The 27,859-nt window shown below is 40.3% G+C and overlaps 1 protein-coding gene across 1 annotated transcript; it reads right to left on the bottom strand.

Moving 5' to 3' along the window:
* Positions 1 to 413: 413 nt before the first annotated feature.
* UBE2D3 (ubiquitin conjugating enzyme E2 D3) lies at positions 414 to 23,655 on the bottom strand. Its single transcript, XM_050338072.1, has 7 exons — positions 23,071 to 23,655; positions 8,728 to 8,791; positions 8,611 to 8,642; positions 6,129 to 6,206; positions 5,184 to 5,289; positions 3,817 to 3,910; positions 414 to 2,238 (listed from the first exon to the last, which is right to left on the bottom strand). Exons 1-7 carry the CDS (start codon positions 23,092 to 23,094, stop codon positions 2,193 to 2,195), a joined length of 444 nt encoding a protein of 147 aa, XP_050194029.1. The 5' UTR covers positions 23,095 to 23,655; the 3' UTR covers positions 414 to 2,192.
* Between the last annotated feature and the right edge of the window lie 4,204 nt (positions 23,656 to 27,859).

Below are 27,859 nucleotides of genomic sequence, written 5' to 3'. Positions count from 1 at the left end.
CATCCACACCTCCTTGTGTTTCATAAAGCCTGGTATATCTCAAAAAACACCTTTCTAGTCGATCATGCAAGTGGTATCAGTGGCTATGACACGACAAATAAGCATCAAATTACAATTACAAAAAAAAAAAAAAAGAGCAGCACATTTATAAGCTTAGAAATAAAAACTTTTACCTCAGTTGTAATTCTACTGGCAGTTGCACTCCAACTTTCCAGCAATATGGTGTAAGCAAAAATCTCTGGTTAGCAGAAATACTGCATGAACGGCAGCTTCACAAACAAATTTCAGAATGTCTTCAGTGAGGCATGTGCTGCTAAAGAGAGCCCAGGTTTCTACATTTCAAGCCAACTAGACTTGAAAATAAGTTCATTTTCATAGTTTAGAACCAGAACAAACCATGTCCAAACTACATGTTCAAATTTTTATAAAAATTAAGGTTTAACATTTATTTTACATCTAGCTTTCCACATCCATGTGGGGACAAGGAATCAGAATGTACATAACTATAAGCAGTGCAAAAGTGGTGCCAGTGAGAAGTCACAGATGCACAATAAAGTGATAGTACAAGACTAGAGAAAATTAAGCTATGGATGTTAAGAATGGAGACCAAAAAAATTAAACAAGGAAAAATATGAAGGGAGAGGGCAGGAAAGAAGAGAGTCGGATGTTTAATAATGCCCTTGTTGCTGCGAAGATAAACTAATGGCACAAGACAATGTTTCTTGTAGAACAAAAATCCAATAGCAATGAGTCTTTATTCACGTTTAGTCACCTGACATGAAGAAAGTGTCTGTTGCATTAAAATAGTCATCAATGTAAATGGCAGCATGGCTGAACAAGTCCTTTTCAATGGTAACGAACATCCCACATAGTAAAGTCACTTCAACACAGCCTCATGACAATTCCCACATCAAAACAGTACTTTATTTTATAATTTTTTTTGCCTCATCATTACTCCCACATTAAGATCTTTCAGTTGTCAAGTGTACAAGGTGAAGAAAAAGGTTCTCAGTCAGCAAACGCGGGTGCATCAGGAAGTATCTCCACGATACACCACTTCAGATCGGCTGGGTCCCAAGTCCATCCGTGAACGCTGGGCTCCCAGCACCAAGTGTAGCACACTACTACGGCTACACTGCTATGTTAGCTTATTAATTCTGCATACATCAGGCCGAGCAATGTGCCAACCTGCAACAGACTGAGCATTATAACTGAAAATGGCAAAAGATTCACTCTATTGAACTTTACATCATTATTTGATGTTAAACAATGAGGCAAATGCCAACAGTATATACAAAAACCAGCTTTGCTTTTACAAAAGATTTTGTTTCCCATATTGATTAATCCAGGCAGCTAACTCATTGGTTTATGCAACTTTATTGAAGAAAATAAATCAATTACTAGTAGAGCTATTAGTTGATCACTCATCCATTGACAACTTGCATCATTTATTCAGTGCTATATTAAACAGTGTTTTGGAAGACAGATTAACTAATAGCTCCAAGCCTCCTAACAAAATTTAAATGAATTACAAAAATGTTCTTAAACCCTATTTTGGAATACAAGGGATGTTTGACTTCCAATTTCCATTCTCTGTAAAACAAGAACTGGTCATTCCTTTATTGACATGCATAAGATACATCACATTTTCTGTTCTGCTGATGCTATAGATTCAGTACCAATTCTCCAGACACATCAGTTATGAGCAAAAGTAAATAATAAAACCTCAGTTCTCTAACACTGGAAGGTTTGGAACAAGATGGATGTTGCTACAGCAATGTTACTTCTTTGATGGGAGAAAACTGAACATCCATCTCCCCTCCCCCCTTCAGGTGATATCTTCAGTATCTGTTAGAGCAGTGAGGAATGTTTGTTTGTTTTTTAATCTCATAACCAAGTTAGAATGAAGACATTGGCCACATAATACACATGCTCCATTAAAAAAAAAATTCTGAATCTTGGGCAATTGTTCTTGTGTAACTACTTTACAGATTCTAAAAGCAGTTATTGTCCAAAGCTGGAAGAACTAAAGTCTTCTCAGATGAGCATGTGCATGAATGGAAGGAGGTAAACAAAAAAATAAAAAAGATGAGGTCTGATAGGGGAGCAGCCGGATAAGAAAATCAAAAAAGGAACAGTAATTTAAAGTTTATTCCAGCTATAATGCAGGTTATTCTGACTTTAAGGTAGCATCACATGGCATACTTCTGAGTCCATTCCCGAGATATTCTGTTGTACCTGCAAACAAAAGGAGGAAGTGAATTAATGTCAGCATGGAAATTTCCTCAACAGTTTATGATTAAGCATAACCTTCTCCCTATCTCCCTATTCTCTTTACACTACAAGACGTTTCTTTCTGTACCAAGATATACCTGAACTGAAAAAAATCGAACAATTCTCTCTGTAGACAAATTAGGATATTCTCTGATTTATAGGAAAAGCTTGAAATTCATGACAAGCAAATTTGCCAGAAGTCTGCTGTGAGAAAATTATTGAAAGGGAAGGAATAAAGACTATCTGGGATGGGAGATGCAAGGGGAGTATTTTGTTTAAATACTGCTCTTAGGTAAAGATTACACTGTATCACATGCCATAAGTAAAGATTATTTGGTTAATAATACCATTGGATACAGAACATCAAATTTCCCATTTTAAAGAAAAACAACACTAAACATTTCTTCACACTTAATACTCCCTTTCCACACAAATACACTGTTCAAACTATTTTTTAAAGGACATTAAAAGACTATTTGAAGTACACTACTTCCACAGGAACTGACCTGACAATTAGTTTACACTTAACTCCATGCTTGTCAGTAAGAAGTTAATTTTCAACTATAAAGGCAGAACATAATACCCATATGTTTTCCTACTTTATATATAGAAGACAGACACTGCTGAATAAAGTTGAAATTTGGATTGTTTAAATTCACCCAGCTCTCTGCATGAGGTCTCTCTGCAGGGCATCACTTTGCACCAAATTCTGACAAAATCTGGGTAAATACTTACCAGAACAAGTTGACAAGCTGGCTCAGAACTCAATAATTATTTCATACTAACTTTTCTTTTGGGGCCATGCAAGAGCAGTAGTTGTGAGAAATAGTGACTAGCCAATATATTACACACTAATCACAGATCAAGCTGTTAAATTTCCAGGTTCAGTAACTGGTGCATCCATTATCTGTTAGTTAATCCAGTGCTTAGAGCATGCAGCACCCAAGTGCTGACAAATTTCCATTCTGTCAAATGCACCATAATGTGCAGATATTCTTACCCTACAGCATAGCGTATTTCTCTGTCCACTCTCTTGCTAACCTATTGTACCTAATTGGACAAATGTATTTAGCATTAACATATATATATGAAAAAAACAAACTAATAATTCTATCTGTGCAAAATATTAAAAGTACCTAAAGAAAATGAAGTTGTTGCAACACAGATAGAAAAGAAAGTTCTGCAGTCTCTTTTCAAGGGGAGCACCAAAATTACAGGCCAAGCTGCTGCCAAATGAAAGCACCAAAACAACACAGCTATCTTTTCTTCATTATAAAGATCTAACTATATTTATGTGCAGTAAGTAAAAAAATGGACAACACATACTGTAAAATACTTCCACACATGAGTAAAACATAGTCTCTTTCACTCACAACTTCAAAGCTGTTCAGGCTCCTCTGTTTTTAAATTATGCACTACCAAGAACACAAGTCCTCTCCATCTTGGATTTTCACAAAAGGCTCACTGAACACAACTGCTGTCTGACAATGCACTCTTACAAAAGTCTGTTAAAGTACTAGGCTTGTGCAACTCTGTACTTACTTGTCTCTGTCTGTTTTATAGATACGTGCAATCTCTGGCACTAGTGGGTCATCTGGATTTGGATCACATAACAGTGAACAAATGGATAAGAGAACTGTAAAAAAAAAAAAAAAGCATTCTCAATAGCAAAACAGGAGCGACAATCTCAATGGAACAGAGATCTTTACATGAGCACAATGCCAGTACAGGAGAGAACCTAAGAAGTATTTTCCTGATAAACAGCCAAATAAATTTGTAACTCGCTCTAAGTAAAAATCCCAGAATAAATTAAAAGTTTGTAAGAACTATTTGTTTTCTATTTCCCAATACTTACAGCTGTCAGTGAGCACACGAGAACAGCACTGTTGTCCCCTGCACTATGACGTAAACATAGCAGCCAACAAAAGCACATTATGTACTCTGATGACCAACACATCCATGGTTTTTTTCATCACTAACACTAGAAAAATCTTCAAATTCACATTTCTTTTTTTCTAAATCAGACCGACTTCTTTATCTGTTGTACGTAAGGTAACAACACCCCGGTCTGCTCTGATAAAACTACACCTATGTTGTAAAAAAAAAAAAAAAAAAAGTAACGCTGTTGCAGGCAACTGTGTAGGCAACTTTATCTCCTACTCTCACAGCAGCTTTAAAGGAAAACAGTGAAGCATTAATATATAGGGAATCCACATTCAAATCACAAACTGACTCCTTGCCTTGGACAGGCAAGAATTACAAGTTCTATAGACAAAAGGGCACTGACGAATCTTTTGAAGCCATAGAGACTAGTGGCTGTGAGGCAAAACAACTTGATCATCATGAAAGTATTTGAGAATTATCTGTTATTTATACAGTAAAATGAGGAAAGCTAAAAATCTTCTATTGCAACACAACATCAGTTTATCCTGAAGTAGGATCAGAAAGCTTTGTTCATGATGTAATACACTGCCAATGCACAGTGGCAGAAACCAACATATATCAATAACAGTTTTATTCATCCACCACAGATATGCAAGATAACTCTGCATGCTATTCTAGACACTCAAAAAATATGCAAATTTCATTATTAAAAACTGACTTTTAATTAATCTTTAATTTAATATGCACATGTGTATCTACATGGACAGTTGCAAACAAGCAGTTTCTCAGCCTTAGCTCACATACACCACCACAGGCCTATTTCAATCTAAATGCTGGCAGATTCCCCTGGGACCAATGAAGTAAACTCTGCTAATATTGAAGCAAGTGGCCAGACAAGGCCTTAAACAGCCGTGTAGTACAAAGTGTTAGAAAAAACAAATATCCACTAAAAATGCAGTAAGGCACCGTTACCAAACTAAAAGCACAGTATTCAATACAAGTTGGAAACATTTAATTACAGTTACCTTTAGAAATAGTTAAAGCAGGAGACCACTGTGATCTGAGAATATCAAGACAAATGCTGCCATTACTGTTAATATTTGGATGATAGATTCTTGTTGTAAATGCAACCTGCAACACAAACCAAAAAAAAGTGTTTTGGTCAATGATGACAATGATGGCATCCTTTCTTCTCAGTCAAGCTTTTAGTCAATTCAATTTACTCTAAAAGAAAAGGATTAAGCAGTTAAACTGCACCAAATTCAGGGAAATGCACCCAAGCGGCAATCTCTGAGTCCCCCATTACCAGGCACTATTTCAAACAGAGAGAGGGCAAGTACGAGGCTGTGTTTTAATCACAGCTGCCTGCATGATGAAGACACTCAAGAGAAGTGCCTGAACCACAGTAACACTGCTGTCACACAGCTAAGGAACTTCAAATACTGCAGTCACTCCAAGGGTACACTTTCATATTGACTGAAAATTGGAAGACAAAGCTAATGGCTGATAAAGCTAGTGAGAAAAAAAGCATATTTTGCAATTACTGTCAAATTCTAACAGATAACCTCTTCACTGATTTGAGGCACTCAGGAAGTTAATCCCTACCCATAGTGTCACATTCCTACAGACCAGTCCAAACAACTACACTAATACTTGACAGTCACCTCAGCAAGAATTCTATTATAGTAACACAAAGCTAATGAGTTTGCCTATCAGTTAAGAAAACCAGAAATAACCCCATATCATCATTCCAAGATATTCCAAATTCACACACATGGATTTGCTCAGAAAGTGTATGCTAACACACCCATTCTTGTGGTAGTTAAGAATGCGACCCAGCCAGTCTAATATACAATAAAAATGTGTGAGATGAAGTGAGAACTGGACAATATTACAATACTGAGACCAACAATTTCTGCCCTCAGTTCTTTAAAAAGCACTAATTTCACAAATGAGAAAGCAATACCTACCTTCGGTGGTTTGAATGGGTAGTCTGTAGGAAAGTGAATTGTCAAGAAGAATACACCACCCTGATATGGACTGTCGTTCTGTCAAAGCAAACAAATAATTCTCCTATTATCATCTTTAGGACGAAATACCACTAAAGATCTTGTTTTTAAATAAAGAAAAGGAGAGGAAAGTTGTTTAAACAACTGAAATGCTTAATCCACCAACAGAAGAGATACAATTAAAATTCAATTACTACTTCCTAAGGTGATACAGAACACATACATGCCACTTTCCATGTGGACCTCTCCATGCTAATGCTTCATAAAAAACAGCTTCTCTGACAATCCACTCAAAATTACTTGGCAAAGCATTCAAATGCTTCTGAGATAACTCCAAAAAGTAATGTTAACAGAGTGGGGATTTCATCAGACTCAAAATCATCCAGTTCTGTGTTTAGAGCTTTTCTGTTATGAAAACTCAGGTTTAGAGTGGCCATAGACTCCCCTTCCCTCTTAAGTTCTGTCCTTAGCTTAGGCATTGCTCAGCCCTTCAGAAAACCCTGAATGCACAGCTAACTCCTTGTTCCTTGAAAAAAATCAAAAAACTAACAAAGATCCCAACAAAAAACCCAACAGAACCCCCTATCACCCTACCAGCACAAACAAACAGGCCAAAAAAAAACCCCAAACAATATTCAAGTGAATTTTTCCTCCCTTTCTGTATTAGAAATTCACTCCAATACAGTGTGGAATAGTATTTTACATTTCCTTTGTCCGAGGAAACAATTATGAGGATAATTCATTCAGGTGTCAACTATTAAAGTTGCAGTAAAGCAACAGCTATTGTTTAACCTGAAGACTACTACACTTTTAATTCTGGATTCAGGGCTTAGGAAAATGAATTTGAGATGTACACAGTACACTTCTGCATTATTTGTAAATTGAATTCTCATATTAATTACAAAAATGTTTCACCAATGTAAAGAAATAACTATATCTTACTTAGTTAAATACCAGAAAATGACAATCTGCACCACAAAAACAAGGGATTCAAACCTGCCAACATGTAGGTTATACCCACATCTAATCTCTGATGAAAATCTAGCAATCAAGATATAACCTCTTGTATTTGGTCAACAGATACCATGTAAGGCCTTGAGGAACCAAAAAACCAACCCTTTTACTGCACATATTCTGGGGATACATTTTAGCAAATACAGAAACTTGTCTTAGAATGTGTTAAACCAATGCAAGCTCTCCTACACCTATCCAAGAAAATCAGAGCCTGCAGAGGTGGAAGACCAGATGACTGGTTCTACAATCCCTGTTGGTTATTAAAGGCGACACCACGGGAACACAAGAACTACTAAACACCACATTTCTGTCAGGATATTGCCCAATCTGGAAATAGGAACATAGACCTTCTGACACCACAAAAGCCACACAGGGAAAAAAGGAGCTGTACATTATTAAACCAGAAGGGGAAACTAAAAATAATAATCTCAATTTAAATTCAACTGATGCTTTACACCTCATGACCATGCAGACACCAGTCACACAGATTCATCATACCCAGTATAGTGCAAGACAATCCCTGTCAGTTAAGCACAAATACAGCTACTGAACAATTCTATCTCTTTGAGGTACCTAGTTACAATCAATGAGGACCAGGCACTTTGAGATGAAGAGATATTTTTCCAATCAGGTGAACCTCTAATTAGCACATTTTCCACTGTGAGTAACACACTTGTAGCTATAAAGTCAGGGCCATTCAGCATCACTGATACTTAATTCCTACTTTGTAGCTTTACCAGAAGCATCACAGTGTGGCTGCAGGTCTACTGCAATCCACTATTTGTCTTTGCAAGTTATACAAGGTTTAGTTTTTTCAGTACAGATAACCAGCCCTGAGAACTCCAGATGTCAAGTGTTTCCACGTTATGTTTTCATTAAAGGCAGACATTTTGCTTCCTTAATGAGGAAAAAAACACATTCAAGTTTCAGATGCTTACTGAACAGTTTTTTCCTCCAGTCAAAACTAAAACCTCACACTTCAGTGATTTTTTTTCCCCTTCTATCCTTCAAGAACTGAAGATCTCAGAGTAGAACACTAAGCCAAATAAGGATTCCCTGCTCTAAGATTCACAAAAAAACACCCCAACTAATTCCTGACATTAGGACCAGATCCTAGTAAAGTCCATACTAGATTCAAACTTTGGAGAAGTTAAATGCAAACAAAGTTTCTAGATATTAAGTGACAGTATATCTAACACTGCTCTAGAAATAACCTCAGCTGAAATGTGTCCTCATAAAACACTGCAACAACAAAATAATTGACTTCTTTCCCCTCCTTCATTTTCTGCTACTCTAAGAAGGACCTCTAGAACTAAAGTCAAATAAGGGGAGTTAAAAAAAAAAAAAGAAGTAAATCAAAACCCCCACAGTTTTCTTCTCAGTAAGAACTACTCACTTAATATTACATCACAAGAATTAGAATACTTACAGGTCCCATAATTGTGGCTTGCCAATGAAACACTACAAAAGAAAAACTCCGCATTATTATCTATGCATGATATGCTTTGAGTTAGCAGAGCAAAACAGAAACCTTAAAGTTACTTACTGTCATCTCCAACGGGACCCGCTGAACACTGTGCTGGAGGATCACGGGCTAAGTCACTAAGTTCCTTTAGGAAAAAAAAACCAAAAAAAAATACACTGTTCAGAGCAGAAACACTAATGAACAGAGTAATTTTCACTTCATGTCTAGCAAAAACCTTTAGTAGTTTTTCCATACACAAACACAGGAGAATGTGCAATTAATATCTTTTAGAACCACTAGATAGTATAAAAAATGTCTTTATAAAATTATGACAACAAGCACAAAAACCAGCTATGAAGGTGAACAGCTACAGTGACTGTGCTTTTCCAAGTACTACTATAAAGACATTCCTATTGAAGAAAGGACAACAGGACACAAATCCTGAAGTAGGCAAAGTTTAATCACTTTAAGATTTCCAAGGACTCAGTCTTAGCTAGAGAAGCCTGAAGTGGGAGGAGAAAAAGTTATTGATGAGTCTTCATGAAACAGAAAGCACTATGTGTGTAACACCTGACGTTAAAACTCAGAACAGAAAGAAAAACTCCCCTGAACTCAGTTTCACTTTAACCATTAACTCCAGCATGGATCTATCTTGTACAGATTAGAACAGACAGGAACATTGAAGTGCTGGAATCAGGAGAAATATCTGTATTTTTTATTTTACACTTCACAATTACGCCTTTAAAATTCAAAATAACTGAGCTGTAGAAACAGTTCCCTCCCCCATTCCAGAAGGATTGAAAACAGAAACTTCAGATGGAGGATTCCTTGTGTAGTAACAATACTGCTGCGACGAATCAAAGCAGCTCTGCAATAATTAAAATGTTTTAATGCTCCACAAGTCATTCGTTTGGACAGTGTCTTTTAAAATTAAATTTACACTTTCAGTTAAAGCATGTAACAGCCACCTTCTTTCTTCCCTGCTCTGCTTTGAATCTAAAAATGGCTTCAAGAGCCTCTATAAATCTGCACATGTCAAGGTATCTAGAAGTCAAGGGAAAAGGCAAAACCTTCATCCCTTCTTCCATACCTTAACAGTACCACACCAGGTTTTTTTCCTGCAAGTCTCTACAAGTCATTAAAACAAAAACTTTGTCAGACACTTAAGAAGCCCAGGCATACCTATTATGTTGGAAACACATGCAGATTTGGACCAGACAGCTAACTTTTGTCTGGGAAGATCTTAAAGTATATCCTTCACATTTCACAAATTCTGTACTTTACATTCAAAAAAACCCCAAAAACAAAAACAAAACAACACACACACAAAACAACAAACAAAAAAACAAACAACAACCAAACCAACCACAAACAAAATAAAAAGCCCCCAAAACCAACCAAAAACCCCCCAAACAACAAAAACACCTCACGCAAACCCCACACCAATCCCCTTTCCCCAAAACACCAAGAAAATTTAGTCCCAGATTTCCCCTCCCTACATGTGCGAATTCTGATGAACTTTCCAAGTAACAAGACTTCAGTTTTGCACTGGAATCAGACTTGTTCTACAAAATGAGAGTGTTATCAGTTTTGATAAGCAACGGCACAAAGAAATTAATATTACAGCTCATTTCACTGCTGCTGTTACTTAAAGCGTAGGCAACAGCTCTTTCCAGATCATCACAGTAAACACATTTAGAATACATTTCTCTACACTTACTACTGGGGGTCCCTGCAATAGACTTATTTCTGTGAAATATCACTCATTAGATCCATATGAAAAAGAATTTCAGATAGAAAGTTTTATGGTTTTTTTTTTTTTTTAATTTTCAGGGTGGTCTTTTTTTTCCATTTAACAAATAGAGCAGGTTTTGTTAGTCAGGCTTATTTCTCATCTAAATACATTTTCCAGGTCTATGAATGATCAATCACTTCTAAAATCTGAGAGGAAAAAAAAATAATCATGTTCCTTAAAGTAAGGTGTAGCAATGAAATAAGGAGATAGACACAAATATTATTTTAATGTAGTTGTATAGTTACTATTGGATTATTTGATTTAATCCTGGAAGAACATTTAGATCCTATTTTTTCACTATCTCAGGGATTAAGAACTATGAAAAGGCTCTTCATGCAGTTTATGAAAATTATCAAATTGAGTACCATGAAGACAAGGATGAGAAAAGATCAGCATAAAGTGGACTGTTAGAGGTGTGTGCATTAGACTAAAGAGCTCTTCAGAAGGTGCCATCATCTTCAGAGAAACAAGAATTCAGTACTCAAGATAAAAATAGATATTTTCATAGAGCTGGAAAATTAAGAGTATGTCAGTAATTCAACTAGGAAAAGAGAAGTAGCATTGCAAATATAAGACATATATTAAATTTATTAAGTTCTGGTGAAAAGTTTGTGCAAAAATCCCTTTGGTAATACTAAAAATAATTTAAAAGCTGAAACAAACTAGTTAGAATATTTCAGACTCCAGTAATTTCAAAATATATGTCTATACCGAATTACTCCTTCTAACTACTTGAACTGTTCTACATAACAAACAAGCAGTGACCTTCATTAATGAAAGGACTAGTCTGTCTGTCGCAAAACACTTCAGAGGGAAAAAAAAAACCAACAACAAAAAAACCACCACTAATTGTGCTAATCAAAGCAGTTCAATATACAGATAATTTTAGGAGCACGTGATACATCACACCTAGCATTTCACCCACAGGGCAAGTAATTCACCCATTAAATTTGGAAAGGAAAAAAGGCTGAGGTAGCATACTCTTGTATTTGCTTCTCTTGGGTACTATGGTCAGAGGAGTAAAGTTTGTAGTAGAGCTGTTTGTTTCAGTAGTGTGAAAGGCTGTGGAAGAACTTGGGCAAACATGAAGCAAACCCTGGCTCACAGTAGCACCAGACCTACTTCGCCTCCCTGTTAAGTGAGCGACACTTCACATCTACACAAAGAGGGGAGGCTTTTTGCAACAAGGGAGCGGAAAGTTCTCTGTGAGTAACTTCAAAAAGCACCTCCTTCTCAAAGCTACAACTGCTGAATCCAACAGGCAAACTGGAATAACTGGAAACTATACAAGCAGAGGCACGTGGGCTGTGATATCTGGAGTGCAGCTGAAGCATTTTGTTGAAGGAAAAGGAGTAGCTTTTTTTTTTTTTTAAGCTTCCCACTTAGTATAAACACAAACCTACTTTCCTTCTCAGCAATCAAGAGCAAAAATTCTACAAGAAAAAATATTTAATCTGAAAAACAGATCTGACACCAAAACTAAGCATCATCATTTCCATGAGCTGATTTAAAGAACTAATTTTTAGGAAATCAGCTCATAACTGTTGCCCTGCTTTTACCCATTTCTAACCAAGAAGTTAAAGACCACATTAGGTTTAATTTTACAAAGCAGAGTTTATTAACTAGTATTTAGAATTAAAAAATGTTCCCAAGCATTGTTTTGAAGAATTTCTACACATAAGAGCTTTCTACTTTTCATATTTCTTCTACTGCCATACCTACTTCTCCAACTGTGCTTCTTTTCGTTCACATGGTTTTGGTAGTGCTTTACCAAGAGGTATTTAGCTACATCCCAAACCTTCTTAAAAATCCCAAAAGTAGGACCCACATTTGCCTGGAGTGAGTTGTTACAGTTTTTCACTTTTTAGTTGACTTAAAAAAAAAAAAAAAAAAACCACAACCCCACCACAAAAAAACTCCCAAGAAGCAAATGTGAAAGACTTTACGGAGTGACATGCTCTCGCCTATCGGAAAAGATTAGTCTTGAATTACAACCGTGACAAGTAGTCTCTGTCACTGCCAGAGGTTTCCGGTATAGCTCCAGCATGTCACCATTTCTGTGTCCCAGTTTCCAAATATAAAGTTGTGATAGCTCCTACCTCTCCACAAGGATGATTAGTCACTCAGCATTTTACAGGTTTAAACACTGTTTAAGGAGTAAGCGCCAATGCTACTATTAGAGGACAACAGCAGTGTAGCATACACAAGAAGCAATACATGTACAATTTTATAACAGAATTTTAGAAAACACAGATAACTAGAAATATGGCAACAGTACCTGCCACTGCAACACTCAGCACCATTGTCTTCTGCCTGTTTCACATCAAGTTTCTAGCAAGATGCAGGTTCCTTGGTGAAACAGCCCCATTCTTAATCTCCTTTCTTCTCTTTCACTGTACATTCATCAGAAAGCTAACAAAACCCCAAATCAATACTTCCAAAAAAATGCTTATAAAGGCTAACTAATCTGCTTGTTTTGCAAAAAATATAATCATATAGAAAACATGGTTTATGCTTCAAGTGATGATCCAAAACATTGACATGGGGGTACGACTGCAGGACTATGATTCTATTATAAACCACAAGTGTCTTTTTTGACAGAAAAGCTGCTAAAAAAACCCTCTAACAACTCCCCTCTGCCATCTATTTAAAAGATTACAAAAGCCATTTAAAGAACGAAGAAAATGTAAAGAATAACAAGGGCTATCTCATCCAAATATCCAGGAGCAAGACAACAAAAGTTTTCAGGTCTCCGCAAATTCTGTAAGAAACAGCAGCCGGGTGCCTACCAAGCTGCCTTCTTGCCATGTATAAAACAGACCAGCATCTGTGCTGGCTTCTTTCCTTCCCATTTGTCAGAATTCATACTCTCTGTGGCACTACTACTACATTTTTCTAGCTTAAGGTAGAATAGCCAGGCCTTAATTTTAAAGGTAGTATCAACTGACTTAAATACAGGGTGGCAGAAGATCACTCCCACCAGTGACTGAAGATTGTCCTCCACAGGCTTAAACTCAATCACATTTAACATCGGTTTGTAGAAGTTTAATATTGGTTTGTAACAGAACTACTTGTAAAATCATTTATTGCAGCTTTCTGGTTTGTAGTCAAGAGAGCATATTGGAAAAAATTGGAGTTAACTTGCTTTAAGTGTCCAGACAATAACTTGTTCTACCTTGGAGGGCCATGAAAGGTGATATGCAGTTAAATCAGAAATGAAAAAAAAACAAAACAAAATGAGAAAACAAAGAAAAAACAAACCAAATAAACAAACAAAAAAAACCAAAAGAAAACAAAAAAGAAACCAACAAAGAATAAAAAGGACACTCAGGGCAATCAAAAAATCAACATTTATTAACTTGACTGCTTGTCTTATGTTGTATCAAACAGGGTATTTCAAACCCTAAGCATCCAAAAATGCATCACTGCAATAGTCTTACTCATTAGCTCACAGCTGAAAACAGCTTTAAAAAAGAAGGAAGGATTGGAAGCGGCTATAAAGGGAGGGGAAGAACATTTAAGCCTGTTTGAAGATTAAGGAGTGTCAAGCAGCAAAGAACTACTGCCTCATCCCACACACCTGCATTTGAAACGTTTGTTTCAGCATGGAAATTAATTACCCCTGGAAGCAGAAAGTAACAGTTTGAAAGGACACCAAACGTGGATTTCTAAGCTGAGTAAGAAAGCAATGCCATAATACACATCACAAAACAAATAATACCAGCAGAAAGTTATCAGTTTCAAACAAGCTAGCTTTTTGGCCAACAATAAATAGATAAAACCCAATGTGTAATGACAGTGCATAGATACAGAAAGATGTAGGTTTCTGTCATTTAATAAAAAAGATATTAGAGCAACTATGCAGAGGAAACACATGAAGGGCAGTCACAGAAAATAGTGGAGAATCAAAGAGCACAGAAAAAAACCTTGGGTTTCTTAAAAACCCAAAACACAACCAGTAATGTAACAGTTGTGATTCTCCCTATTTTGGTTATTCTGTTTCTATTCTTCATGGTTCTCCTTAGTACTGAATTTTTCAGGCTACATTCTGTGTATTGTTTGTACAATGTCTAGCAGCAATATTGTAATGGTATAATGGAAGACAAACATAGAAATACTCATGTTTTTAGCCCTGCACTCAAGGAAGGAAATGCCAGGCTGCTGTGTAACTGTAATTAAGTCACTTTGTGTACCTGGACTGTGATACAAACTACTCAGGTGACCACCTACTGTCTTTTCAAAGAACCTACTTTTCAGTACACAAGCCCTTCGTGAATGAGAGTATTGTCTACTGCCCATCTCATCTGTTCTGAGATTTGGAAGGCGTACAATGCAGGTAATGTTTTTCGGCAAATTTCAGAGTTACTGCAACTAAAACGACTCTATTTATTCCAGTGTTTTGCAGAGGAGCTGGACAGATCCAACTCAAAAAGGAGCTAAGTTACAGACCTTGCTTTCCTAGTCACTCACTAAAGGCATTCAAAACAATCTTAGAAAAAAGGTGGCAACTACACCTATTGTTGTGCTTTGAATTCAAAAGTATGGTTTGTTTCCCCCAAAATAATCAAAACCACAGCAGTAGTCTTACTCAAGATGAAGAAAATCTGACTGCTTTACATGCACAAATTCTGAGGTATTATAACAATCACCATACCCTGAAAACAGAGGTTATTAAAACATTCCTATGCTCAGTGTAGAATGAGGGCTGTGTACACTGACTAAAGTACACTGAAGGAAAAAGTGTGAAGTGAAGCACTGGTTAACTACCTAGCCACTCAATGGCAGCTGGTTCTTTTAATTTTGGCATTTTCAAGTTTTTGAATATTGGACGCTGAAACTTAGCATTCTTTTTACTTGGGAGATTTTTCCTGCAAGAACCAAACTGATCTTTGGTTCCGTAACCCAGGACTACAATGCAGCCCTCAGAGATGAGGGTAACTCGTTAGAAACAGGCCGCAAGAGAAGCAGCAAGATGCACCAAGCTAAATGAAACAGAACAGCCAATCTAGACAAATGTAAACTGATGGAAGTTGGGAAGAAGTTTATATTCAACATAAGACACTACAGGAATGTGATTTTGGCATTGTGCTAGACAATTTCCCATAAATGCTAGCTTAAGTACTTGTTAGATGCAGGTGTTTGGCAGTCCTTCCCGAGAGCCTCCCAACAGGCTGCCCTGCAGCTTGTCGAGGGCACAGTGACATGCAGCAGAACCTCAGCCATCAGCATTTGCCACATCAACCAGAAGCTGCACCTGGCACATGCCCTGCCCTGGACTCAGTGTGACAGGAGCCTCCCAGAGTTTGCCAAGACTACACAAACAACAACTTCGGAGAGTGACAGATACAGGACAGGTCTTGGTAGAAATGACAAGCAGCCTCAATGGAGCACATAACCTCAGTAGGCCTGCACTTTCTGAATAAAGGTACAAGAATTCTCTATGTTCTCAAGAAAATGTTTGGAAAGGAAAATGGTGTAATAGAAAGTAATCAAATTAATATTCTAAAAAGTAACACCACGTCTGTAATCAGCATAATGAATTCACTGTTTAAAAGTAGTTTATTTTTCTGAAATTTAATTATTTAACCTAATGAACTCTGAAAATCAGCTCTCCTTTTAAAAAGCTGTCTTGACAGTCCATGTTTTGTATGAATCCAAAGATGCATGTGAAAGCTATGGCAGTATACCACAGGGGGTATATTCTATGAACACAACTGTGAGAGAATGATTACACCAGCTTAGCTGCAGTGTACAACTACCCTATCATATTAAGCTATTTGTGTAACTACTGTTCAAAACTGTTTGGTGTTTTGAACAGCTAAGTCATAGAGATGAAAAACTAAGGGCCTGTCTGTAGGATTAGGTACAGTTACACACAAAATCAGCTCACACCAAGACAACAGGGTAGAAAAAAAAACCAACAAAAAAACCACCAAAACACAGCCGCTCTTACAGTTGAATTCCACCTCAGTTATGCAGAGAACAGTGATGCCCAGAAGGGTCTTAAAGTTTAAAAAAAAAAAAGGGGGGGGGGGGGAGTTTTAAAAAAAAAGTTTAAAAGCACCTTTATCAACAGACTGCACCCTGAATTAGGAGGCCATTGCTCAGCTGGCAAATTTTCATTCAGAAGACCCCTCTATATTATTCAAGGCAAGAAGAAACTAAAATTAAGCCTAAAAGGAAAAACAAAGTTTGCATTTATCTCACTTAAAAGAATTTTCTGGCATTATTACTCAAATAGGCCAACACAGGTTGGGAAATACTGTCTTAGAGCAGGGCACTCGTATGTAACAGAAACTTAGAAGAGCTCACAGAAATGATGAGCACCTGGCCAATCTAACTCCAGGTCACAGAGAAGCTCACTATAAAGTTAACTGAGCACTTAATACAATCCTCGTGCCTTCCCAACAGGAAGACCTAAAGCACTTTAGCATCTGCACTGACTTCAGCTTGCAACTCTGGTGTCCAGATGCTTGTGGAAAGGATTAAACATTGGATGCCTCCTTTTTTTACTGGGCTGTAACATTTGCAAAGCAGTCTGCAATCCTCCCAACTTGCCTTCTTAAGACCAGAATAAAAAACCATCACAATTACAGGGGAAAAAACTGCAGGAGATCTTGAAGATGTCTAGCATATCACACCTCTCAAAGGGATGAGGTTCAGAACAAAGGCTTCCTTTAAATAAAAATTTAATACTGAAATTTACTGTTGGTAAGAAGGCTCTGAACAATGTTTAAACAAAATAAAAAAATCCCCCCTACCTATTTAACTTTCAGCCCTGAATCCTGAAATGCTCTATTTGGCTCACTTTTCAGTATTAAACCTTATCTATATCCAAGTATTTTACAAAGAGCTGCCAAAGGCATAACTATCAACTTAAACTTGTGAATATAATTTTAACTAATTTTTTGCAAGGCTTCCCCAACACAACTACTGCATTTAATGTATCATATCAGTGTCCCATAAAAAGTCCAATTAAGAGAACCTGTGTTTTTTTAAAAAAAAAGGCATTTAGATTCCAAAAGTTTATAAAACTGTTCAGTGTGTGCAACTCAATACAGTTTAAGACTCTCTTCTGATAAAACCAACTTTTAAAACGTTTAAAAATGCACTACTGACTGCAGTAATATATACATTCACACTGCCGCTTTCATTTTTACCCTATTTTTTCCCTGCATATTATACCATCAGGTTACTACATCAAATCAATCACAGGAGAAAATGCATGTCTCTTAACTCAGCCTTTCGAATGTAAGCTATAGCATCTTAGCCTAAAACCATCAACAAAAGTCAGCTTATACTGAGAGATCAGACCTAATGCTGAAGTGCAAGTTCCCATCTGCCAGCTTTGATGCACAGGGGAGGGACCTATATGAGAACACAGAGCAGACACTTAAAGTGGCAAAACCTTCATATTTTTTCAACAGAAAGATTTATCAGAGATGACGTATCAATGCCCTAATCTGAATTACACAAAAGCTCAACCCTTTCCCACTCCCTCCTTACCAGCTGTCACTTGCCATCTCAGAGAAGGTTAAGAACCTCCATACTCTCTCAGGACAGTTCAACCCCGTGGATGCAGAGAACACATCCATGGGTAGGGGATAACACCAGGCTGGAGGTGGCCTCGGCAAGAACAGAGATGCCTTTGGCAAGAGGCATCCATACTGCTCAGGATCCAGAAGCTGCTGCTTACAGCTGTTTATATCCTTCCCTGCTCCTTCACCCATTAATGTGTGAGCACAGAAAAGGCCTCAGAGGCGGTTACAGACTGGGCAGGCGGTTGAAGGGGGCTCATTCTGTGGAGTTCTACATCAGCTCTTCTGTAGAACAAACTCACACAAGGAATAATCGCAAAAGCATTGGCTTACTTTCAAAACCACATCTCTGAAAGCTGGAATGATCACAAAGATTGTAAAGGCTGGACAACCTTTTTACTCTGTATACATTATCCCACCTAAATCCTTAATATACTGGAGAACTCTTTTTAAGGTATGCAAGAAGTACCCATCTAATGGAATATTGATCTCTGAAGTTCTGTGAATTACTTAAGTGAGACAACAATTCCCATTCTCCTCCCACTCCAATGCACACATTTAAAGATCTGTGCTGACTGGGAACTTGTTTCACCAGTACCACGTTCAATTAACAGGAGAAATCTTTTAAGTTATCGCAGCCCAAGCTTTCTAACTAAGGAAACATTACTTTTTCTCTCTCATAAAAAAATGTCCAGTTCTTAAAACATGTAAAATACCTTAATAATAAATGCTGGACTTCAATACAGAGTACCATCCCAATTAAGAAATGTTATTTCCGTTTTTATTATTTGATTTCATAGTTTAAATGTCACTTTGACTATTTGGATAAGCTAAATCTTTAACGCAACTTAAGTGACAACAGCTTTCATCTGATGGCAAATAATTTTATTCTGACTTTTAAAAAACACTTCAATCCTAGAGCTTCCCAAACTCCATTACTGCAATATGATTTAAAAATCAACCTTCTGCCTTCTGTCTCAACCTGACCCAACCACTGAGTGCAATAGTTGCACTGAATTAACCACCTGAGGCAAGGCTTAGTCTAGCCCTGGATACTTACAATAGTTAAGTTGAAATAACTACAGTAAAAGAGGTAATTCAATACATAGAGAGAGCATTCACAAAGGTTTAAAGTGTTTGAACTAAGCTTACATTAACTGAATTTCATTAGCTAGTTAATCTTAACTTTCTGAGGCTGTAAACACACAAACCCAGACTTATTTCTAAAATGACATTAATTTCAAGTTACTTAAATATTTTGAAAAAGCACAGCAAAATAAATCCAAGACTGCCTGCAAAAGTAAAGTGTTGTGGGTTTCCTCTAGAGAAGAAAACTTTATTCCAAATAGCTTCACCTAGCTAAGCTATTTTTTTTTTTCATACTAAGTTCAAAGAAAAAAAGTAGTTTAAAAAGAAAGTAATAAGCAGGCTTCATAACACTTCAACCGAATCACCTTTGGTTAAACTAATGCAGATTTCCATTATTGATACATATTACATCCACCTCTGAAAAATATTGTGGATATCTCCAGGGTTAGCAGTATTTCTTACTGTAAGCACCTGGAGAAAAGCAGTTAAAGTTGCAATTAATTATACATCTAGGAATAGTGCCGGAGGCTATAGCCTTGAGGAAAATAGTTATTCAGCCTCCACCACTGTCAATGGAAGCCTATCTGTACTTAAGTAGCAATAAATGGTTTCGCCCTTTCAGCCTTTAGCTTCCAGGATGCCAACTCCACTTAAGATTTTCTAATAAATTATTCCAGCTTAATGATGCTGGCTTGTGCTATGCTTAATCAAATAGCCATAAAACACAGCAGGCACAAGCTTTCTTTACGATTTCACAAACGAGACATTTCATGCATACATCTCTTGTATTAATTCTATTTTTAGCCTATCAAGATCACCACTTAGGCCACTTACATTTACCTCACATTAATGGATGTGTATAGCAGTGATAAAATGGATGTGTATCAATGATGTAACATACTCAAGTTTCCTCAATTTTATGCGTTCCTGACTCCCTACTCCTACATATATGCTTCCTTACTGCCGGATCATCATCATTCAAGGCGGAAGTGTCAACATGCTGCAGCAATTACAGGATGTATGTTCAGTAGGTAGCATTGACACTTCAGACCAAGACAATGTGCCACAGCACGTACAAAGCATTTACATACAGACTCACAAATCAACATGAATTTCTTGACAGTTTGGGGAAAAAATCTGGGGAAGAATTTCATCCTCAGGAGAGCAAACACCTAAAGATATAGGCTCACGTTATTCCATGGTAAAAGAACTTGCCTGCCATAATAAAACAACTGCCACTCTTGTGCAAAGCAAGCCATATCAATGAAAGTAGAGTTTTACCAACTGAACGTAGGCTACCCTCAGAGCAGATGGCACAGATGCCATGATGAGCTTCAGCATAACAATAACCTTTCTGGGAATGGCTGTGTACCTATCAACTGCTTCAGTTTGGAGAGTGCTTTATAAAGGGGGTTCCAGAAGTGGATAACCCAGCACACAGCACGTAAACACTCATGTGCTTTCATTTTCAAGCCAAAAGCAGAATTTGCAGTTATGTCTTAAGTAGCAATTGTTGTACCCTGAATGTGTAACAGACCTGAGATTAAATATACACACACTAACAGAATTTGGAAGTCTGGTTTACCCAATGTAATAAAAAATGTTATTTTCCTTCACATGTCAAGCCCACCAAGGGGGAATCAATCAAACAGACTGAAAATATCTTCTCTGGTGCATTCGAGATGTCATCTGCTGCAGGAGATCAACGAATTCTAGTCCTTACAAGTAATACCACAAGAAAAACTAATTCAGCTATGTGTGATTACAAGGTTTTGAGGTCTTGGTCTCTCTTTAGCCTGTTCTCATTTACTGCCAACAACATACTACACGGAAGCAGAGAGTTCCAAGGTCTGATCTGTGACCTTACAACAGGATGACAGCAGATCCCAGCTTACCAGGGACAGCGTGCTATTCTCTCTGGCTTTGCTGGTTGACAAGATTAAAACGACAACCACAACCATTTTGCTACAAAACTAGCCCTGCTATTTGTTGATTTCAGCCTCAATTCCAGTAAATGTTCGTACTGGAAAGAAAGCAACTTGCAAACAATGGTTTCAGTCTAGCAAAACAGAAGTTTCCAGGCTGGCAAATACAAAATCAGAACAGCAAACTCTATGTGAATGTGGAAAAGCATCTTGAAGCATGGCATGATGCAACTGATTAAAAACAGCCTCTTCAAAAAACAAAACAAAACAAAAAGGCTACAAGAAAAAAAAACCATAATCCAACCATCTCCCCACTCCTAAAGTCTTGTACTGGGTAAAGGAAGAACCTTGCCACTACACAGTGCCACAGAATGTAAGGACCAATACAAGACAAGAGACTGCACACAACAGGCCAAAACCCTGCAGTCAGAGATGACTTACTGGTTCAAGAGTCATGCTCAATTGTTTTCAGGTTCTGACCACCAGATTACTACTTAAGTGGGGGTTTGCCTTGGTTTACATTTGACAATAAATTCTTACCTGCAGCGCCTGAACGTGTTTCATAAGCATGAGTTGATGACAAAGCATAGCAGGGAGTATCCTAGCTATGTTTCAACTCAAGTGATATCATCCGCTAATACAGGGGAACAAGTTCTGATGGCAAATTCAAAAGGAATTGTTCCGGAATTCTTGTCAGAGCATAGTCGTAATTCAAATACAACCCATTCAGCTTGCTATCAAGACTGGATTTAAAATTTTCGAGGACAACAGACCTTTCAAGTCACTAAAAAAATTATAAACCCCCTCATTTTAACTGAAATATGCCTACAAGCACTGTGTTTAATTACAGCGAGACTAAAAGGCGGCATGAAGTTTATACACTGTCTATAAAAGGTGTTTTGTGCACCGAGTTCACCGGTTTCAGGACACACTGACTTTCTGCCATCTTGGCAGGCTACGAGATGACCAAGAAACTCCTCTGAGCTCTTGAAACACGTAAATGCTCCACGTAGCTCGCGTAGGAAGGAGCACAGACCAACAGCGACTTCCCGGTAACGCCACTGCACTCCCATCGCGTTTTGCCATCACATCCCAGCAATTCTCAAACCTGCCGAGAAAACCTAAAGCTGCCCCAGTGCAACCACACGACGGCAGCCTTCTTACCCTGGGACAGGTTTAATAAAAAAAAAACCCAAACAACAACAACAAAAAAAAGGCGACAAACTTTCATCACCTCGGCATTTTTTCCGAGTTAGCCGCCGCGAAGTTGCTCCACCCGGCTTCGATTGTGCAACTGGGGGAGGCGGCGGCGCGCAGCGCGCTCCCGCCGGGCGCGGGGGGAGCCGATCCCCGGGCGGCCGATGGATTCCCCGGGCGGCCGGAGGGCCCCGGGGCGGCGGAAAGGGGCGACGACGGAGCGAGGACGGCACCGCGGCGGCCGCTCCGAGTGTCCGCGCCGCGCTACTGCGGAACGCGAGGGATCCCGGAAAGGGCCCGGGCCAGGCGGACCCGCCGCCATCTTACAATGCGGGAGAGAAGTTGCACGGCGGAGGGGAGAGCCCGGCCGAGGGGCCGCTGCCCGCCCCGGGCAGCGCCACCGCGCCGAGACCCCCCCGGCACACACGGGCCGGAACCATCCGGGCCGCCCGCCGGCCGAGGGGCAGCGGCGGCGGCACCGGGCCGGCTCCGGGCTGCGCTGACATCCGAGCGGCCCCGGGACCTGCCGCTCCCCGCCGCGGCCCCCGCTCCCTAACCCACGCCCTCAAGAGAGGGCCGGGGCCGAGCTCCGAGCTCCCGGGGCCAGCCCCACGGAGAGCGGCCTCGTCGTCCCGGCCGGGCCGCGGCCCCGCCGGAAGGAGCCGCCGCTTCCCGGCCTCCCGCCCCCACCTTTCCTCCCTCAGCCCCGCGGCCGTGCCCGTCTCCTCCCGGGGCGGGGGGTGGGGGTGGCGATGGGGGAAGGGAAAATAAAAACTACCCAAAAAATAAGAATAAAAAAAAAAAGGGGGCGAAGCGGGGCAAGGGGAGAGGGTGGGGACGCGGAGCCGGCGGAGGAGGAGGAGCCGCGGCGTCCACTCACCTTGTTGATGCGTTTCAGCGCCATTGTGTGTGTGCGAGTGCCGGGCCCGTCTGCGCGCCGCGGTGACTCCGCGCTCCGCTCGGGGGGCCGGGAGGGAGGGAGGAGGAAGAGGAGGAGGAGGAGGAGGAGGAGGGGGAGGAAGGCGGAGAGGGGGGAGGGGGCAGCCGCGCTTCTCCTTCCTCCGGAAACAGCCGGGGGGCGCCCGCCCGACCGGCCGCCCGGAGTCCTGCCTGCCTGCGGGCAGCGGGGCCGTCAGGCTGCCGCGGGAGCGCTCCGCCCGCCGCCGCCGCCCGTCACTGCCGTGAGGGGGTGTGAGGTGCGGGAGAGCCGAGAGGCGCCGCCCGCCCGGGAGGGAGAGAGACAGAGAGACAGAGGGCGAGAGAGCCCCGCGCTGCCGCCGCCGCTGGCCAGGCCCGGACGCCGCGGGGGGCGGGAGGCGGGACCGAGGGGCGGGGCCGGGCCGGGCACGCCGCCGCCAACGGCTCTGTGGGCGGGGCGAAGGCGGCGAAGGGCGGGGCCAGAGGCGGAGGGGCGGGGCGGGTGAAGGAACGTTCTGGGGCCGCCCGCGGGCGCCGCCGCCTCGAGGTCCCGAGCGGCTCCTGCCGCGGGGAGCACGGCGGGGCCGCGGCCGGAGCGGGGCAGCGGAGGCTCCCCCCTCCCTGGGGCTCCGCGGTGGGCGCGCACCGCTCGCTGACGGCGGGTCCCGCCCCGCCCGCCCTCTGTGAAATGGCGGCGGCGACCGGATCTAGATGGTGGCGCTGACGCGGCGGAGCCGTGTTCCTCCGCGCGTCAGCTGTCTGTCAGCGCCGCCCGCATGTCAGCGGGAGGGAGCGTCCGCCCGCCTGGAAAGCACCGGCTCTCCCACGGCCCGGCTGAGCGAGGCGGGAGCGCCAAAGCCGTGGGGTTTTGCGCCGTGCACCGCGGTGCGAGTGACGAGCCAGAGCTCTTCTCCTGCCCAGCAGGAGCGCGGACTTGGCGTGAGGGTAGCGGGCGTGGAAGCTTCCTTTTAGTAGCGTATTGGCACACACAAGGAAACCAGACCGAGTTTCTCTGTATACGGGAAAAAAATACACCACCGGAGGGACGATACAGTGACGTTGATTGTCAGCACAAGAGTCAGAGTCATCCAGGTTGGAGGAGACCTTTAAGTTCACACAGCCCAACTGTCCACTGCCAGTGTAACCCCATAACCCCTGGGCTATCCCCCAGCATCAGGCCCAGGCGCCTCCTAAACACAACCACCTCCCTGGGCAACCTATCCCAATGCCACCCCTAACAGTGAAAAATTGTTTTCTGATATCCAATCTGGATTTCCCTTGTCTCAGCTTAAAGCTGCTTCCTCTGGCCCTCTCACTGACAGCGAGGTAAAAAAACAATCGGCCCCAACTCACCACGACTTCCCTTCAGGTAGTTGTAGAGTGCGGTGAGGAATAATTAATTTGCAGCGATACCGTCTGCGATGGTTGCAGCTCCTTGGAGACTTCACTTTGTGCAGCATGGGTCAACAAATAAGTCTCAGCCAGGCACTTTTTTCTCACAGTAATAAATTGCGTAGATTTACACATAGTTTTGTACATAGGGAGTGACTCCTACTCCACTTCTGTGAGGAAACAAGCAGAGAAAGATTGCCAGACTGCCCTTCTGCTGTCATGATGGGATATATTGCAGTGACAAACATGGCATTTGCTGTTCAGGGAGGATGTACACATAATTAGCTGAATTCTGTGCACTGAACTTAGTTTGCATTTGTTATAGTGCACTACTGTTATATTTCTTGCTATCTAAGATGCTAGTTATTATTGGTCTGGAGAAGGCAGCATATTCAGGAAATCTGACTGTGTAATAATATTTTCAATATGCGGGCTGACAATAGCCAGCAGTGAATTAGGGGAGCAATGGGGTTTTTATTATTTTTAAAAATAGTCCTGTCGTAGGACAAAGTTTTGTTAACACATCACGTACAGACTAGAGAGAAAACAATACTGTAAAGTCCAGTTATCTTTCTGTGATCAACTAAACCATTCCTAGCAACTTCCTTGTGTAGTCTTCATTTTCTGCTTATTATTTTGGTTGTACTGAACAGCATGTTCAGGAAGTGCAATTTCAGACTATTTCATTTTCATTCTTATCATCTTAATCAAGAATATTGCTGAAGAACAACTTGCTGTTCCTTGCCTGATTTGGATTACAGGTGCTATTTAAACTGCTCCAAATCACCAACGTGTCTATCTTTCTGTCACAGACATCTTCCTCTGCCTTGTAAATTGCTTACAAACTTTCTGAACTTCATTATTGTTTGTCATCTCAGGAGATTTTAGGTACTCAACAGTATTCCAATTCTACATTTTCTATTATTATTTAATTGTTATTTCATTTTAATGATTATTTGAGATTAATGACTTTTAAAAGGACTTTATATTAAGATTTTTGATCTGACTTGCAATTTGCATTTTGATGTATAATGAAAGGAAGAACAGCACAAACATACTGTTGACAGTGTGTAATTTTTCCCTGCTAATTTGAGAAAACAGGAATTGTTAATCTGGTAAATCAAGTTTTGTTGTGTGTTAAATTCAGTATCTCTATTAGCATTTGACCCCAAGGAGACTTTAACATTTATTGGATAGCTCTTGTTTATAGCCATTTCTCAGAAACAGGTTTGCGTATTTTTGGTTTAATATACTTGTTTAGACAAACACTTTATTACAAACACTTTATTACTTTATTGCTGGTCATTTTTTAAAAAAACAAATCTGTCAGTTTAAATACTTACCTTAAATATACTTGAGAAAAAGAATAGGAAAAAATGATGACTTGGGCAGGAATGAAAAGCAAGAGAAGCACTCATGGTTCTGTGGCCATTTCTGCATGTCACAGCACACAGTCCAGCTTGGAGAACATTATATTTCTCGCCTTCATCTCTTTTTCCTCAAATTGTGAGGTAAAAATCATATATTTTCTCCTCAGCATCTCGGAAATAAATATACCCAAATAGATTCTTTGCTTCGTTATGAATACTTGGGCAAGTAAGGCCTCAAAACCTGAATATATTGATGTGCCATACACAAAGAGTTTCTCACCTTTACCATATGCAGCAGGTGTACTCTAACACTACTTGCACGGCTACCTCATATAGCAATATAAAATGCAAGAGGCACAGATGATGGTTACTGAATATGGGTGTTGCAACTTGTGGAACTATTTGGGTTTGCTTCATTTGAATTTGATTTTGGAAGCCAGTCCTCAGAAGTGGCTGAAGAGAGGTATTAGCATGTCTAATCCTCATATGGTAGTGACGTTGGGTTAGATTTTCAGAGGTTTATTATGCAAAATAGCTCAGTAGGTGTGGCATGGTAATAAACAGTTTGCACAAAAATACTGAGAGCAGACCAGCTCACCTGAACTTAGTCTTTGAATTTTGTTTGCTTTTTCAAGTACGGTGTTAGAGAGCCTTGTGCAGCTGAGTGGTCAATAGCTTTCAAAGGCTGAATTTGCCAAGTCCATTTCAGCTGCTTCCTGAGGGTCCAGCAGAGCAAGCATGAATTCCTTGGGACACTGTTACAGCACTGCCCCTCAGCACCAAGGGGACTTGACAGGAGAGCAGCCCAGCCCTTTAGTTGAAAGGTTAACGTAGTTTACTTGCACATCAGTGTGGGTTTTTCACTTCCGCTTGCCTGAGACCAGCCAGTTTTGCATTTTGAGCATGCTATTCTCCCTGTCTTTAAAACAGGTGGAGCAACCAAGCATCCTGCACACAAAGCAGCATTCCATACAGGATGGTTCATGTATCTGAGAGGAAAGAGAGAAACAAGATTCAGATTTTTTCTGAAAAGATTTTCCATTTTAGGAAAGAAAAAAAATTACTTCAGCAGAAGCAAGATATCCTGCTAGTCCATCCAGCGGACTATCATTAGTTCCTGTTTGGATAAGATGAAACACAACACTTCTGCTGCTGGAAAACAAAGCAGTAAGTTGAACAACAACAACAGCAGCAGCAGCAGCAGCTTCTCCCTGTTTACATGTATTACCGGGCCTCAATTTTCTCTTCAACATCCTGTCCAACTTGTTTTTCCTTTAATTATCGTAAATCAAGTTTGCAGTCAAATCCCTCTTTAATCTGAGCAAAACTCACCTCATTGGGGACCCTTTAGATTCAGTGGATACCACAAGAATAAGATGATAAATAAGATTATTCCATTGGCGCTTTTTTAACACAATAAATAAAAAGGCTGAATTTGTCAACCCAAGCGCCATTACAAGACAGTGGAAGAAAAACAAGTTTGGGGATGTCATTGGATTCCACCTGATCTGTGTTTTAAATTCCAAAGGCCAGCAGCCCTTCCTTGTAGCTGGGGACTTCTCCCCTTCAAGAAGGACGAGAAGGTCACAGTTACAGCCTTTGTAGTGCATTCTCAGTTGCATCTGGGACCATTATGTTAGGAAGAGGAGGTAGCAAAACCCTTTCACATCTGGAGTGAAACCCAAGGTCAATGCATTAGGCAGGAATTATCTTCCTAAGAAATACTAGCTAAAAGGTAACTTTTTGTCTTAATATTCCAACTTGACAATTCTTCATCTCCCATTGTTTCTTTGACAGCTTCTCTGACATTCTCACTGAAACAATTCCCAAGCTAATCCACATTTCCTTTGTATAGTAGTGCGTTTTCTCTCACTGCTAGGTCGTGGGGCAAAATGCTGAGTCCCTACATTAAGCCATTTTAAGTTGTTGCTGCTCTGTGTAGGGAGTTGGAAGATCTAATGTTTAAATCCACATATGACTCTCAGTGAA

The sequence above is a fragment of the Myiozetetes cayanensis genome, unplaced genomic scaffold (genome assembly GCF_022539395.1).
Source record: "Myiozetetes cayanensis isolate MyiCay16 unplaced genomic scaffold, myiCay2020 scf7, whole genome shotgun sequence".
NCBI lineage: Eukaryota > Metazoa > Chordata > Aves > Passeriformes > Tyrannidae > Myiozetetes > Myiozetetes cayanensis.
This window is presented reverse-complemented; position numbering and strand designations above follow the sequence as displayed.